This window comes from Calonectris borealis, chromosome W (assembly GCF_964195595.1).
Source record: "Calonectris borealis chromosome W, bCalBor7.hap1.2, whole genome shotgun sequence".
In the NCBI taxonomy this organism is placed as follows: Eukaryota; Metazoa; Chordata; class Aves; order Procellariiformes; family Procellariidae; genus Calonectris; species Calonectris borealis.
Genome location: NC_134351.1, coordinates 23306309 through 23323362, shown reverse-complemented (window position 1 = coordinate 23323362; position 17054 = coordinate 23306309). Strand labels below are relative to the sequence as shown.

The window sequence follows — 17054 nt, the reverse complement described above, 5'->3', positions numbered from 1 at the left end:
TTGACTCTGTGTAAGCACTGCTCAGCAATAATGAAAACATCCCTGTATTATCAACACTGTTTCCAGCCCAAATCCAAAACATAGCCCCATACTAGGTACTATGAAGAAAATTAACTCTCTCCCAGCCAAAATAAGCACACAGAAATAGCAGATGAAGTATTTAGCTTTAATTAGATAGTGATTGATAACATCTTGTAATGGTAATATCATGTTATGTTTAAGTTTAAGGCTCAGCTTTGTAGTGGATCACGTAGTATTTGGGGGAGTTTATCATCAGTAAAACTCTGCAGGTGTATTAAATGAAAGTTTAACTAAATAGAAGTTTTATATTTAAACTATTGTAATGCAGACTGACAGTTTAGTATAGTACACAACTATTTTACTGCCTTTTTTTTTTCTCCAATTAGAAATGGCATGGTTTTGCTGGTTGGAGATGTATTCTTTGGGGATCAACATACCTGTTTTTCATCCTGGTTGAATAACTGTAGTGGTTGTTCTAAACTATAGGTACAGTCTAATTTGGGAAGTAGAAAAGTTGGATCCTTGGATCCAGTGTTTCCAGTTCATCCACTTCAGCTGGTTGCAGAGAGCTTATTTAACCAAAAGTCTGCATATTTGTCAAAGCAAGAATAGGAAGCCCGTGGCTCATACTGAGTACTGGCACTTAAAGCTGGAAGCTGAATCTTTTCCTGTGAATAGAATAATGATGACTTTGTTGCTTCCACTGACCACGTAGGAATAAATGCCTCTGTCATTATGGATACTTCTAATTTTCTTTAAAAAGACCGTTCCAGTTGGAGATGTTGAGTTACCCGTTTCTTTTTGCAAGATGCATTTAAAAAGCCTCTGGTGGTTTGTGTTGGTTTTTTTGTTTGTTTGTTTTTGTTATTGTTCTTTCTTACAGTAAAAGGGATTTTTTTTGAAATATGACTATTCTGTGTACATGTCAATTCTCTTCAAGCAAGTAACTTAGTTTCTGTCTTCCATCAAACTAATACACAAATAGGTATAAAAGCCAAAAATAAAAAATACAGCATGGAATAGCTTTGGGAAACGAGTAAACTTAAGTGTAGACTTAATTCTTTGCAGAATTTAGTGCAATTTCTGGATTACTGATGCTCTTTTACCTTGTGATGACTTTTATAGGTGTATGTACTCTTGGCGTGTGATTATATGTTAATTGTAACTTACTCGGTCTAAAGAGGTTAGTGTGGTTAACTTCAGGGAAAGTTTTTGCTTTGTTACTGTCAGTGTCAAGATTAGAAATGTTAGATGCACCTTTCCTTGGGGCCTTTGGAATGTAAAAGTCTCACTATTTTTCTTTAAAATTGAAATGGATAAAATGCCTACTTTTAGAGGAAGAGTTGAAAAAAATAAAGTATTCTGCAATTGTTGAAAATATTAATTTTGTTAATATAACATTGCTCAATGGCTTGTTTACACTTTTATCTTTGGAATAGGGAGCCTCAGTTTTTGGGAAATACTTTCTTCCTCAGTTTAATAAAATATGTTGTCTAAATGGCTGAATTCTGAATTGGTTTTGGATTAATTTTGTTGTAGAGCAAGTCAGGTAGTTATATGCCATGTATAATAAAGATTACTGCTAAAGAAAATATGTAGTCAGTTTGAGTACACAGATATATTTAAAAAAAATATTACTTTTTATTTTTATTTTTTTCCCAGTTTCTGGGCAGTCTGATCTTGGTGTCCCTGCTTGAGCAGGAGGTTGGACAAGATGACGCCCAGAGGTCACTTCCCACCTCAACCATTCTGTGATTTTGGGAGAAAAGCAGTGAGATACGCAAAATCATGGATGCATGCACACATTAGTAGTTTTCTATTCCTTCCTTCCCCCTCAAAGGGGGGCGGGGGAGGGAAGAAAGAAGGGAAAACAAGTATAGGCAATATCTTTGGTATTTGTTGCCATGGACTATCTACCTTATTGGTACTAAAAGGCTTTGTTCAGTGCGGTGGAGAGTAGTTGCAGTGTTAGCTTGATGGTACTTTTTAGTCCTGTCAAATTTTAAGTTACTTGTTTTCTGCTGTTCCTTGTGTTGCATACTGAAAAGGAGAGCTCTACAGAAATATCTTCATGGGCAGACCATGTTTTATGGAGGAATGGGATTAATACATAAATCATGGACATGAGGAAAATGATAAGTAGTTGGGGCAGGAGAAAGGCAGGTCAGGAAAAAGTAAGATTGTGTGTTGTGCCTTCAGTCACCTAAAAGCTGTGTTCGTAAAAGTTTTGGGAAGTGTAACTGTCTTCCTTTTGACTCATTTGTCTTTGTGCTGTCCTCTGAGTCAGCAGAAGCCCTATTCTGTAAGAGGACGGGAATCCCGGTTGTAGTTACTGATTGCATGTATTTAACATCATTCTTCCATCTTCTTTCGCAGTCTCTATACGTGCGCATGCATGTATGCATGCACACCTGTCTGAGGAACTGAGCTGCTGCTTTCTAACTCTGTGACTCAGCCTCATAATTGGGAATTGTGAAAGACAGCTGGCGAAACATAGACCTAAAGGAGCAGAACAAAACCAGACTAGAATAAAAAGACATACAATTAAAAAAAAAAATAATCTTGGATGGGAAAAAGGGCAGTGAAGGATAACTTGTTTGGTTGGTAATCACAGTAAGTTTCATAGACAGTTTTGTAAGCTCTTTGGCCTTCTTTGTCTCCTCCTTGTGCCTTCTGGAATTGCTGTGGAAGGAGGAGGTAGCCATTATAGAAGTGCCGTGTTCTGTGTTTTTCAAAATAGTCTGCAAATGAAGTGAAAATTTTTATCACAGTTCTTCAGTGGGAAAATTTCTCGGCTTTTTGTGTCATGGATTATGGTCTTGCTTTTCTCTTTTCAGTGAAAATAAAATCCAGTATTGATCGCCCACAGTCTAATCTCTTTATATGACCTGCAGTGTTTTTACTTGGTCTCCTGTGATATGCCTTGGTTTTGACATTGTTCTCCCTCTAGATTGACAGTTGATCAATCTTGAAATGTCATAATGAATCTTCTGTTTTCTTTTATTTGTTCTACCCACTTTTATTCTGATTGATAAGTTTATACCAGAAGTTATGACAGAAATTTCCAATGTGATACTTTGAATTTTCCCTATTTCTTGGAAAACCAAAATTGAAGCTAGATCACAGACATATTATTTGTGTTCAGCTGAACTATTTCAAGATGTGTGACTGACTTTGTCCAAGTAATTAGAAATAAAGGAATTACTCAAACCTTGTCTACATAAAGGCACTTAAGGCTTTTAATGTAAATTAACAGGAGAAATTAATTTTAAGTGGTTTATTTGAGCTACATTAAACATTTGAGTTGATATTCTCATTCAGAATTAGTAGCTTGAATTCAGTTGTTTTTATTTTACTGTAAAATTAAGTTGTGTTGAATGAACTCTCTTTAATTTGAAGAAAATTTCCACCTGGTTTGAGGTGGTTAAATCTGTTAAAGAAAAAAAATCAGATTAGTGTTTTTGGGAATTTCTACGCATAAGGATGTTTTCTTCAAAGTAGTGTTCTTCATTGTACTTGTTTTATAGTAACTGGTTTGTGGTAGTCCTTTCCACACAAATATTTAGCTGTTGTTTTGCTCCAAATTATTACTTCTACAAGAATGCTTTCACTGTTAACAGCTATTCCATATTCCTTTGTATTGCTGCTGGGCTTGATGCCTTGTAGAATTATTCCTGCAGTACCCAGTGGAGGTGAGCTGAGTGTTTAACACGGACAGGTCAAACATTAAAAATCCCCAAGCCTTTTTGTGCATGGCCAACATAATTTTGAGATTCCACCTGATTGTTATTGATGGAACATTTGTTTATGCTGTGACATTGGTAATTTTGGAAAATTTGAAAGTTGGGAAGTTTAAGCTTGACTGAAGCGATCATAGCCTGTGAGCAGCTTTGCAAACCAATTGCTGCAATTGCCAGGTAGCTTTGGTTTAGATTTGTGACATCTGCAGCCTATCAAGAGTAGGATATGGAAGATGATCAGTAAGGTGAAAGAGACACTGCTTTAGAGAAATGCTTTTCTTGGAACTGCGTCCCTTTTTTCAGCATGATTTGCGAGCTTAAGAAACTTCTATCACGTTTGTGCTGCAGACATAGGAGAACCAGCAATAGCAGCAGAAGTTCAGGATGACATAGGACACTTTCCTAAGTAACTGTATGAATCCTTCCCCAGACCTACGAAGGCCATACCCCAATATAATAATTTTCCTAGCTATTGAGAGATACCCGATTCTTACAATCTAGCCCCAGTTGCTCATGGTGAGCTGTTCATCATTTGAACTTAGTTGATTAACAGTAATTCCAACACAATACCTCTAGATGTTGTGTGCTGTATGCTTCAGGGCTTATTAATAACTTTGAATATGTGTGCTTTCCCAGCTGTAGTCTCCATTTGTTTCCTATGCTATGTCTTTGAGTTCATTGTGCTCCAAAAGTTTAGCTGACTATAATGTTCATATGAAGAAAAGCCTTTAGTCAACAGACTGTGTGTGCAGTTGGGAAAAAGGAATATCTTGACTGACTAGTGATATTGTTTTACATGCTTGTTGATAATCTCTTTATTTATAATGTTCATAGGAATGACTACCTGGAAGATAATAAAAAAAATAAAATGCCATAAAGTAGAGAGTCAGGGATTCCTGACACTAATCATACTTTTGTAGTCACAAAATCATGAAGCTCTACATTTTTAGGATTGCTAAATAGGATAGTGTATGCCAAAAAGTTTATGTAATCCTGAATTTTAGAATATAAACGCTAACTAAAATCAGTTATCAAGAGATGAAATTTTTCATGTTTGAAGTATCTTACACAATTATTTTATTTATTAGACACTAACACTGCATTTATTTTTTTCAAAGTTACTTTTGCTCTTGTGTTTAATCTTTCTAAGCAATGTGTTTTTGCAAGATGTTAGTAATGTTAATTAAAATGTTAAATTCCATTGATTATTTTGGGATTTTTTTTTTATAATGTTAGCATACTTTCCTTTAGAGAGAGTATATCTTATCTGTATGTTGCATGAGCAATATAAACTATCTCTTGTAAAATGAACCAAACGGAACAAATTTTGGATAGTGAATGCTATAAAATTACAAAAATAATTGCATTACCAGTAATTGTGCAAATGTATACAATAGGGCAATACAACCAAACCTCTTTATGTGGTTCTGCACATAGTCGGTCAAAACACTGATTTATTTAATAATTTTCTGCCTAATGATCATGGCACTTGTTTATCTGCAAGTCCCTCCGTCTAATAATTTTGGAAAGCATCAGCTAATTTCAGTTATATTTTACAGGGGGTGAAAGTCTCAGGACAGTTTAGTTTGTGAAAATTGGTTGTTGGATAGAGGAGATACTCATGTCCCCATTGAGGAAGAGGCTGCAGCATATGCCGTCTCTCTTCCATCTAGCAGCTCAGAGGTGTGGGAGTTGATTTGATGTGAGGGGAGGAAACTGGGTGTGTTACAGAGGGCTGTTGTAGAGCCTTTGGATGGAGGAATTGCATCGTTGTGGTGAGGGGATGAGGGGGAATAATACACCAATCCAGAAGAAAAGCATCTTAACCACCTACAGTGCTGTACAGCATCTCTCTTAGATGTGCATGGAGCTTAAGTTGAAAAACAGGCAACAAGATTAGGACAAAAGTGAATAACATATCACAGGTCAGTATTAATTCCTATATAAAAGGACAGTGAGCCGCTTTTGAAATGCAACACACTAAATCTGTTTATATAGAATTTTCCATTGGCATTTATTGTGGATCTCTAAAGAAATGTTATAGTTGTGCATCTGTTTTCTTAGTGTGTATTAAAGAAGCTTAGAGGTATTTTAATTGTTTTTCAAAGCCAAAAAAGAGGCAAAAATGGTGTGAATGCAAAACTTGTGCAAAATCAGCTACTGCCTCAACAGGTATATTTCTTCCCAGTTTTGTTTTATAAAGGTTATGAATCATCTGAGAGAGTTCAAGGACAGAAGTGCAAGATTAAAAGTTGGAAGAGACTCCTGAATTAAATAGGTTTTGGTCCAGTGTTTAGTCACTAGGTTTTCAACCTGGTTAAGATCCAACCTAATTAAAGAAAGAAGTGTCTTTAAAATATAAGTAATATAAGTACACATTTTTTTTAGAAAAGGGTAACGCTACTACCAGCTAACATAAATGAGACATTCGAGAAAAAGTTGAAAAAAACCAAGTTACTACTTCCTCTCTCATACCTGTCACAACTATTTTGTTAACAAAGATGTGTGTTGCAACCTGAAACGCTCTCCATTTGACAGAGCTGACCTACCGAACCCTTTTAATTGCTCTTGCTCTTCTACACATCTCTTGGCTATTTTCTTTCAATAAAATGAACTGTATCTAATATCAGCTGCTGCTCGTGTGCCTGAGCAAGCAAAAAGGCTGTGCTCACCAAAAAGAGCACGATTACAGATGTACTTTCTTTGTTGCAATAAAAGTTGCATGTGGAATATGTAGTGCAGATGAGAAATAAATGTATGAACTACTGAAGTAGCTCGGGGTTTTCCCTTTATGTTTGAATTTCTCAGCTATGCTTAATATCATGATTGCTTCCAAGCAAAATTAGCTTTTTACAGTTTAATTCTATGTTCGCTTCTGCAGAACAAAAAGAATTCAGTAGCTCTCAGTAGTGTCAGAATCTTTGACATGGAGAGGCTCATAAAGAGGATATTTATTGTTTAAAAAGATGTAAAAGGAGCAGTAATAAACTCCCTGAATAACTGGATTCTCCCTGACAGAAGTTTTAGCTGCTTTATTTTGCAGAACTGGTGAACATAACTACCCTACTAAGGTATTTCATGTCTAATAGCTATTAATGTTATTGTGCCTGCAAAAATAATGTGTATTTTATATAGCTTAACTTTTTGAAACATACCAGTTCTTTGGTTTAGGTTTTGCTACCTTATCAGTAGGACTTGATCTTGTATCACTTTTCTAATGAGAAGGAGCCAGTAGTATCTTATTTTGGAACCAGGTGCAAGATTTTTGTTCCATTCACTTAAATTTAATCGCCATGTTTTAAGAAGACAACTGAGCTGCCTAACAGTAAGGCTCTTTAAACAGATTCTGTTTTGCGTTAGTTCTCTAATGAAATAGCAGGAAATACACTTTCCTGTGGAACAGTATTCTTGGTTAATTGCATAGCTCCATCGATGCATTGGGCGTTTTCCTTGAAAATCAATAATTCTGAGATTTGCATTTTCCTCTTTGGCTGAAATAATCTACACTTGTTGATCATCACAACACTTGTAAATATAATTTGGTTTTCTGCAAATTTTTGGGACAGGTTGTGTTGCCCTAATGAATGGGCTTTTACTTGATGCTTAAATGTCTTATTTGTGTATGAAGGACTTGATATGGGCTCATTTTAAAGAGTTCTAAGTGCTAAGGCACCTGAATTAAATATTTGAGATGTTATTTTTAAGTGGAGAACACTGTTTATAAGTGCTTTTAAATTTTTATATAAAAGAAAATGAATAAAAAGGAAAAGCTTCCTGTGCTTACGAGAAGAAAATGGCTTTAACAGAAAAAGGTACTGATGCTGTTGGGGACTGTTGTGGTTTAACCCGGCAGGCAGCCAAACACCACACAGCCGCTTGCTCACTCACCCCTGCCCCCAGTGGGATGGGGGAGAGAATCGAAAAAAAAAAAGTAAAATTCATGGATTGAGATAAAGACAGTTTAATAAAACAGAAAAGGAAGGGAAAGTAATAATAATACTAATTATGATGATAGAATATACAAAATGAATGATGCACAATGCAATTGCTCACCACCTGCCGACCGATACCCAAGCAGCGATCGCTACTTCCTGGACCACGCCTCCTATTTATATACTGAGCATGTATACTGAGCCAGTCCCTGAACAGCGATCGCTCCCCCCAGCCGACTCCCCCAGTTTATATACTGAGCATGATGTCATATGGTATGGAATACCCCGTTGGCCAGTTGGGTTAGCTGTCCTGGCTATGCTCCCTCCCAGCTTCTTGTGCACCTGGCAGAGCATGGGAAGCTGAAAGGTCCTTGACTCTGTGTAAGCACTACTTAGCAACAACTCAAACGTCAGTGTGTTATCAACATTCTTCTCCTTCTCATCCTAAATCCAAAACACAGCACTATACCAGCTACTAGGAAGAAAATTAACTCTATCCCAGCCGAAACCAGGACAGGGACCTATTCCTTCTTTTCAGGAAACTGTGTTCTAATGAATTTTCACCCTTTGTGATTGCAACGTAGCAAGAAAGGTAAACATTTCCTGCTAGACATTCATGTAGTGTAGATCAGGGAAGCTGCATACTACCCATAGGTATCTGCTCTCTGCACATGCTTAGTTTTTTTTTTTTCTTGTTGTTGTTTGTGGGTTTGTTGTTGTTGGGGGTTTTTTTCTCTTTTTTTTTTTTTTTTTGTGTTTGTGGTGGTCCGGTTGTGTCAATTCCTCTCCTCCCCCAGGAAGAGTTATTACAGGTGCAAAGCACAATTATGCTTTACGTTCGTTTACCCTAGTAGAAACTGTGTGTGCGCTCCTGCGTTAGGGGGCATCTTTCCTTGAATCCACAGACCTCTCATGCTGTGTATGCTTCCACCCCCTTTACTGGGGTTTCTCTTGCCATTTACTGTGGTGTCACTGCCACTACTATCACATGGGCAGCAGAGGCATCAGTGTCATTGTTATCGAATAAACAGCAGAGACCAAAGGAATGTGGCAGTAGCCACAGAGGAAGAAGCTGGTTACTCTAAAGTTTTTTTCTAAAGGTTGCTTTATATTCAGAAGCAACTTACACTTGGCCCAGTACAGTACTTTTCACTAAGATTTCTTTTCTTATAGTAGTTGTAGTTTGTAGTGATTTGAGCAGCTATTATTGGAATAGTTTTAGGAAAACACATTATGCTAATACTGGTTTAGAAATTATACTAAATAATTTTTATCTCAAACTTTTTAATTTTTCACTTGCTTTGTCAGCATCACTCAGATTCTGCTGGCTGATCACTTTATGAACCAAACATACGGATTTCACTTAGTATACTGAATTTCATCTGGTTTGGTGCTTCTGGGATTTCTGTATTTCTATTTTCAAACTTAATTTTTTGTAGCCAGTATTGTAGAAGGTGAAACTATTCTGTATATGCTGTGAACTTCCTGGTTTTATAAACGCTGATGTGTTTTCATGGGCTTTTATCGTTAATAATGAGTCTTCTGGATTTCTGACCCCCCCTTTCTCTTTGCCTCTCCCCACATGCTGCCCCCCCCCGCCCCTTGGTTGTTCAAGTTAGGTTCATATCAGGTTTCTTGCGTTGCTATTTTAACCTTAGACAGCTGCATCAGTGATTAATTGCTGTTCATTTCCAGTACTGACTTTTTCTGAGATTGAATTAGTGTTAAGATGCTTTATGTTGTGAATGTGTATGCTTCTTTTTTCCGTGTAACTTAAGTGTTAGACTGTGTTTTGGCAACCATATCTCTTTCCTTAGTATTTTTTTAAAGTATTTTTAAAAGCATTTCGTTCTGGAAACTTGTAACAGAAGTACTGTCATTGAATCAAACTGTAGCTCTGGTATGGAAACCAGAAATCTGCCCTCTTGTGGGTAAATCTGTATGATGTACTCAGTCACGGTATCTTATTTGAATGAGAACTAGAGGATATTAATTCATTTTCTTTCTGCATCTCTCCCTCAATTTTTAAGAATTTTTTTTTTTTTTTTAGGACAGTTTATGGACTGATAACTAGTAGAGCTTCATGTAGTGTCTAACAAGAAAAGTAGTTTATTGCAAAATGTAGAAGCTTAAAACTGGCTATGAGGCAAGGCTTCTTAAATTTATAATAGCATGTTTGCTGTTTTAAAAGAAAAGTCCACTGCTCACCTAAAATATAAAGTAGCTAATAAATGAGTTGTACTGGTTTACTTTGTGCAGCTGCAGAAATCAACTTTGATCATGGTGCTGCAGTTACATCAATACAATGCTACTCAACATATAAGAAATGAGAACCACTTTTTAAAGTATTTTCATTCTAACTAAAGATTTCATAATCTAAACTAAATAAAACATAACTGTATTTAAAGTATTCTATTTAATAGAATGCTTTTAAAAAAGAAAACTATAGAGACCTAATACCCTAGCCCTTCTTTAAAATTTAATTTAATCCACCTAATTTTATCTCTAATCTTCTCAGAAATATATTAGGTTAGTCATATATAAGTTATTTTTTAAATCTAAAGATATAATAAGTTAAAGAATACCCTGGAGTATGTGAAATGAAACATTTAAACATACATGCTAGATTTCTGAATCCTGTGGTGTGTTACTTATCTTTGCATTACTACTGAGCCTGTGTATTACTGCACATAAACAGATTTTTCCCTTTATTTTGTTTTCCACTGTTCTCATGCATGTACATAGCTAAGCCATGGAAGAACTGTTATTTTTGTTAAGGAGACAAGAATGTATTTCAACCAAGAGGAATGTTTCATAAATGCAGAGCTTGAACCTTTGTATGGTAACTAGTGGTCAGAGTCCTCTGGTCGTTTCATTGATAGTCAGATGCTGCAATATCTGAAAAAAAATTGCAGTTTGTTTCTTTTTTCTTGGCTTTTTGTGGGTGTTTTTTTGTTTGTTTGTTTTTGTTTGGTGGTGGTTTGGTTTTTTGTTTGTTTGTTTGGTGTGGGGTTTTTTTTGTTTGCTTGTTTTTCTTCCCTGGTTGTAGTCTGTCTTTTTGCTGAGCGATCACTGATTCTTTACCTAAATTGTTCACAACTTACTTTCATCTTCTTTTCCTCCCTTAATTTTACCCATGCCTGTCCATTCTCTCTAAAGAGATTTTTTTTTCCCCTGTTAGTTTTCCACTCTGCCATTAACCCAGTACTATGGTGAGAAATGCAGTCTGGAGAAGAGGAGGCTCAGGGGAGACCTTATCGCGCTCTACAACTACCTGAAAGGAGGTTGTAGCGAGGTGGGTGTTGGTCTCTTCTCCCAAGTAACTAGCGACAGGACGAGAGGAAATGGCCTCAAGTTGTGCCAAGGGAGGTTTAGATTGGACATTAGGAAAATTTTCTTTACTGAAAGAGTGGTTAAACACTGGAACAGGCTGCCCAGGGAAGTGGTTGAGTCACCATCCCTGGAAGTATTTAAAAGACGTGTAGATGAGGCGCTTAGGGACATGGTGTAGTGGGTATGGTGGTGTTGGGTTGATGGTTGGACTCGTTGATCTTAGAGGTCTTTTCCAACCTTAATGATTCTATATAGAGAGAGATGAGTTGTTGAGAGGATCCGCATGACATGGCCTAAACCTTGTGCCACTGAAGGCAGTCAGTATTTTCCATGTCCATGTTATAGATTGTTTTACCAACCACATATTTACTTTCTACTTTAAAAAAGAAAACAAAACAAAACATAAAACAACCCACAACATTTTAAATTTAACATTTTGATAGGAATTTTCTTTGGAATGTTAATTTGCAGTAAAGGAGAATATACATAATTGACAAAAAAAAGGGAAGAAGATAACATACAGAAGTAGCACTTTAAATGTGTAGTTATTATCCATAGCATAAACTTTTTTAATATTACTTTCCTTGCTATCTTGGCTTGGCTTCACTTTTTTTATTGTTTATTATGATGATAGCTTTTCATATATTATTCTCAATATATGCTGCCCTTTCACTGTTTTCCTTTCACTAAGGGGTTCTTTGTATCACTTCCTTTTTGCACTGTAGTTTCTTCCTCCCTGGAATGTCTTCTATAATATCCGTTGTTTCTTATAAAGCAGCAGGAGTCTAAATGCGTATATACTGTATATGCAAGACCTCCTTTGCATATATGTAAATTGGGTTTCTACTTCTCTGTTTGAACTGCTACACTCTGATGCATTGTTTAAAAGCTTCCCAATGCAGCAGTTCTTTGATTTCCTTAATTCAGCTAATATTGACTAACATTTTCATTTTTTTCAATCTAGAGGTAGAAATGCTGTAATACGGGTAATAGCTACTGTACAAAGCTGATAATGTAAAATTTTCTAAATATTGATAAATGTTGATTCTTCTTGACTAATTGCGAGCTGCTACAATGTATTACTTTTAACTCTTGTTACAGTTGGGGAATGAAAAAACAAAACCAAAACCAAAACACAACAAAACTTGTCTGTCAGTCAAACCATTAATTGTTGCATGCTGTTCTGATGTTTTGTATGAAAGAATGTATCTTATCTTGAGCTGTCAATTTTTTTTCCCTAACTGCTTGATATTTTGAATTCCCTTAAAGAGTGAGTTTAGTAATGTTCCCAGTGACATCAAATTCGAGTTCTAGTTTCACTGGACCTCAGTCTCTGGTTCTGGAATTGAATCCCACCTTGTTTGCCAGTTGTATAACAGATGCAGTTTTGCTCTCAACACAACAGATGTAATATTTGGACCCAAATATTCCCATGTGGTTTCTTCATATTGTGTTTGTTGTATAAACTAATCCCATCACTTAATCCCACCAGTCTGTCTTTGTCTTTTGTTTACTCTCATCTGTTTACCCACATCATCATACTTACGGAAACTTCATAGTGTAAAGACAGACTTCTTGAATCGACGTGCTTAGTTCCCAGCTGGTGCAGGCAACCACATCCTGTCCCTTCTGTAACATCTGTATGATCCATCTTTAAAGTAATGGTGTTGCTTATCTATGCTACTACTCCTAATGGAAGGCTGTTCCAGAAGATGGCAGCTCTGATGGTGAGAAGCTCCGTTCTGATTTTCTTCTTGCTTGCATTCATGGCCCCCATTTATTGTTGTGTTAACGTTGCCCTGTAGCATTCTTCCTTTGTAACCTTCTTTGACTGCCTTAGAGAGAGCAACCGCATCCCCTCTTGACCTTTGTTTTGTTAGCTAAGCAAACCAACCCCTTCTACTCTCCTCTTAGAAAGCTTACTCTTCCCCTGACCATCCTAGCTCTCTACACTTGTTCCACTCTCAGATCTGGATCTTGCCAGTTCAGGTTTCTTATCATGTATCTGTGGAGAAGGTTTCTAATTTAAGTGTCTAGTTTTGGAGGAATTTTTCCCATTGAATATCTATATAATTTAATTATTGTGGCAGTAATACCAGGAAAGAATTTGCATTAGTAGTGACTGCCTCTGATGTTTACAGCTTTCCCAGGCAATCAGGAAGGGAAAGTGAACAGATTTCCCCCCCCTTGTTTCTGTGTTACATACAGGATTTCCAATAATACTGACTAGTGACGTGGCCTTAGTCAGCTTTGATGCAGTTTCAGTCAGGAGGGGAGAGATCATCAGACATGACCTTTTTCTTGTATATACAACTTATGTGTGAAGGGTGCTCTTTAACTACTTACCTTTCAATGAAAATTTAAATTTTAAAAGTGTTGTTAGCTCTTGTGGGTTTGCTGTTGCAGACTCATTGTGGGAAAAGTTAAGTCTTTTTTTTCTTTAAGAATTGCTTATTTATGGAACTAAAGAAACCACTGAAATTCTGTGTATATTGGTATTCATTTCGGGTAAAGAAACTCCAGTATCGAGTAGTATTTGAAACTGCTCTGGGTGTTTGAAGGCTTTTTTCTCCTGGATTAAAAAAAACCCAAACACAACCACCCACACAGCATATCTATCTGCAGCAGTTTCCTTAACTAGTTTTCTGCACCTGTAATGTACTATATTTTTAATAAACAAATGTAATTTAGTGGTGGGAATGAGCCTGTGGCAAGTGCAGCAAAGGAAGTCAACTCATTGTCAGTTCTGTTTAACCTCAGTGTTGGGTGGGGTTTTTTTGTGTGTTGGTTGTGTCGTGTCCGCCCCCCCCCCCCCCAAAAAAAAAAAAATTCAGTTGTGTGTAGATAGGGAAACTTTGAAAAGTTAACTTCAGTGGTTCATGAAAACTTTCAGCAGGAAAAAGACTTATAACATTCAGTTTCCTTGTCTTGCTTGGAATCTGTACATATGTATTAGCAGTGGTGTCCTATATATTGTCATTGGTGTGGCATAAGAAAGAATGAGATAAAATTACTAAGGAAATGACAGTGATCTTTTGGTTTATATGTACTGTATATGTAATTTGCAAAAATGTTGGCTTGTAAAGTAAGTGTAAGCAAATCACGATTTCAGCATCCTCAGTAGACAACATAAATGCTGACAGAAGTCGTCTTTTTACTATTTCACAAACTGTTAACACAGGAGCCTGTCTATAATAGGTAAATGTATATATATCAAGTTTCTTTCCTTTAATTTATTTTGTTTTTCTTCAGAAAATATCATGCTCAATTTTTGTCATTTCATTAGTATAACAATAGTGGATTGTAATGTGTGATCTTTGTAAATTTTTGTTGTTTTGGAACTGCAGTTGAAATTATTGTGATGATCTCTTTTTTGGTTTTTTTTTTGTTTGTTTTTTGTTTGTTTGTTTGTTGGGTTTGGTTGTTTGTTGGTTTTTTTTTTAATAGTGTGGACTTCCTTACAATTGGGATCTTTATAGTTAGTGAAAACTGGATGAACAAATTCCTTTTCAGTAGTTGAATATAAACTGTGCTGTTTTACAGGAAATAAATGAGCTAGTTCAGTGGTGACTAAGATTTTGTATTTGTCACTTTGTTTACTACTTGACTTTTGCATCTGTAAATTATTCCTTTTGTTTTTGCTAGCTTCTTATATGAAAAATATCTCCTTCTCCAAAACTGGGAAGTGAATATAGCAGCTAATTACTTAAACTGGTTATGGATTAAGTGCTGTCCACTGCAGTATGAACCAACAGAAGTGTTGTTACCAATTTTTGAGTTGGTACTGTATAACCTGAGCAAATTTTCTTTTGATTGCCTTATCTTTCATTGTTTTTGGTGAAGGGCTCTGCTTCTGAGACCAAAAGCTTGCCTTTTGATTGCTTAATGCCATTTGATATTTAAATTCTACATTGTTCTATCCACTTTTGACAAAATTTACTTAGTATGCAGCTGAGGTTATGGTCTGTGTTTCATTTATGTTATTGAATTTAAAATTCTTTTAAGTAAACTGAGAATTTTAATTTGGTTTTGTGTTTTTTTTTTGTTGTGTTTTTTGTTTTTGTTTTTTTTTTAGTGCTTGGGAGATGGGAAGTAATGATAGCTGGCACCTGAACTAAAATATCTGTGTAGGCGCTACCATCCCAGAACTTCAGGATGAATGGGGATATGCCTCATGTTCCCATCACTACTCTTGCAGGGATTGCTAGTCTTACAGACCGTAAGTACTCTTCTTTTTTTCATCTTTGCTATGTTCTCTTCTACATCTTCAGTAAATACCTGCATTTTCAAAATACTAAAAATAGTTTTATTTTTAAAGTTCTTAAAAGTAAATCTGTTCAAAATGAGATTTGGTGTTAAAAATGTTAATTTTGTCATTGCTTGAATTTTAAAAATATATTCAAACAAAATATGCTAATTTAAACATGAAATGAAATGAAATGTAGGTTAAAAAAACCCCTTAAGTAAACCTGAAAAATAAAATATAGGAATTCATTGTTTGTTTGGAATATTATTCAGTAACATATCTGGGTACCTCACAAATAAAGAAAAACATATAAATGATAAAATACTTCTAAAACATACATCTCATCATCTTCACTGAAGAGAGAGAGAAGATTAGACTGATGTTCAGCTAGAGAGAGTTGTGGAATATGCTGAATATACTTGAAACCTAGTTCCTTAGTTTTGGACAAAGTACGAAAAAGTTGCTCTAATTAGCAGGTGCAAAGAATGGCTGCTAGAATGGAAATAAGCAGCTGAACCTATGAGGCTTCTTTCTTGGCTGTTCAGCCTGCCAAAGGAGCAGATGAGGTGTGTGTGCTGTCTTTAAATAAGTCAGGAAGACAAAATGCAAGGAAAGGAAAAGAACTATTTACATTAAAAGTTGATACTGGTGCAAAACCAAATGGTTATAATCTGACTAGAAATAAATTTCTAGTGGAAACTAAGAGGAGATTTATCATTACTATAATGAGGTCCTAGAACAACCATTTCAATAAGAGAAGTTGGGACAAAGATGCATCTTGTTTATAAAGTGTAAGCAAGATTTTATACCTCGGTTGTCTGTCTGAGGATAATTGGACTCAGTGACCCGAGTGCTTCTTCTGAGCTCTTGCTTTTATTATTATACTGTTGAAATTTGGAGACTTTCCAAGAGACACTGAAAGTATATACCCAGCAATTGAATTTAATTGCCTACAGTGAAAAAAGCAGATGTATTTGAGAGGAAAAAAACACTTCTTCATGTCTTTCTGATATTCTGAAATATCAAATTGGAAGATGCTGCTTATGTATTTATATGTGTATATATGTATCATTATGTGTGTCTAATAATGGGCCATCAGGGTGCAAATCATATTTCTGGGCTATGGGCAGTTTTCCAGCACTAAGTATTTACGGGTAAGGTTCTAAAGAAGTCAAAATACTTAACTGGTAGAAGTCACTGGTCAGACTCCTAGTGCAAGAGTTTCTTGAAACACTGAACTACCTTTGGTGGGATTAGCCCTTGTGTTAGGTGCATTTGCTTCTTTATCTGTCATATTTATCTGATGATTAGAAACTCAGGAGTAGGTGAAAGAGAAAGGCTTGTCACTGCTTTACCTTATTTCTCTCTATGTGAAAAGAAGGAACTGGAATGGACAAGTCCTGTTGCCCTAAAAACATGGAGGACATGATGACTAGAGGCAGTAGAGTAGGCTTAGTTTACTATCTGAATTTATACTGTTTTAATAAATATGTTTTGCTGATCTTGCTAATTTTTCCAAGTTTCAAGGCACATTCAAGGTAATCTAATGCAAGTAATGAAAGCTAGCTATTTTAATATATTATACGCTTTTATTTGAATTGCAGTTTATTTCTAAATACAGTAATGATATACATTGTATAGGGGGAAAAAATACTGGAATTCTGCCCCCCCCCTTTTTTTAAAAGAATTTCAAAATATAAAAGAGCCAAAAGAGTATATTTCACAGTTGTTTTTTTCTCAAGCTATTTCTAATGTAATCAGCCTGGGAACTTGAAGTCAGAG

The 17054-nt window shown here is 35.8% G+C and overlaps 1 protein-coding gene across 9 annotated transcripts in view; it reads left to right on the top strand.

The window, feature by feature from the left end:
- Positions 1-17054, top strand: part of LOC142074878 (nipped-B-like protein) — a 207820-nt gene that overhangs the window by 63945 nt on the left and 126821 nt on the right. For 8 of the 9 annotated variants that reach the window (XM_075135800.1, XM_075135801.1, XM_075135805.1 and 5 more), the window contains one exon: positions 15102-15245. In XM_075135800.1, the coding sequence (XP_074991901.1) occupies positions 15182-15245 (64 nt within the window). In that variant the 5' untranslated portion in view covers positions 15102-15181. Of the gene's footprint in view, positions 1-10972; positions 10989-15101; positions 15246-17054 lie in introns of those variants that run through there. The other variant, XM_075135803.1, reaches the window with a different exon arrangement.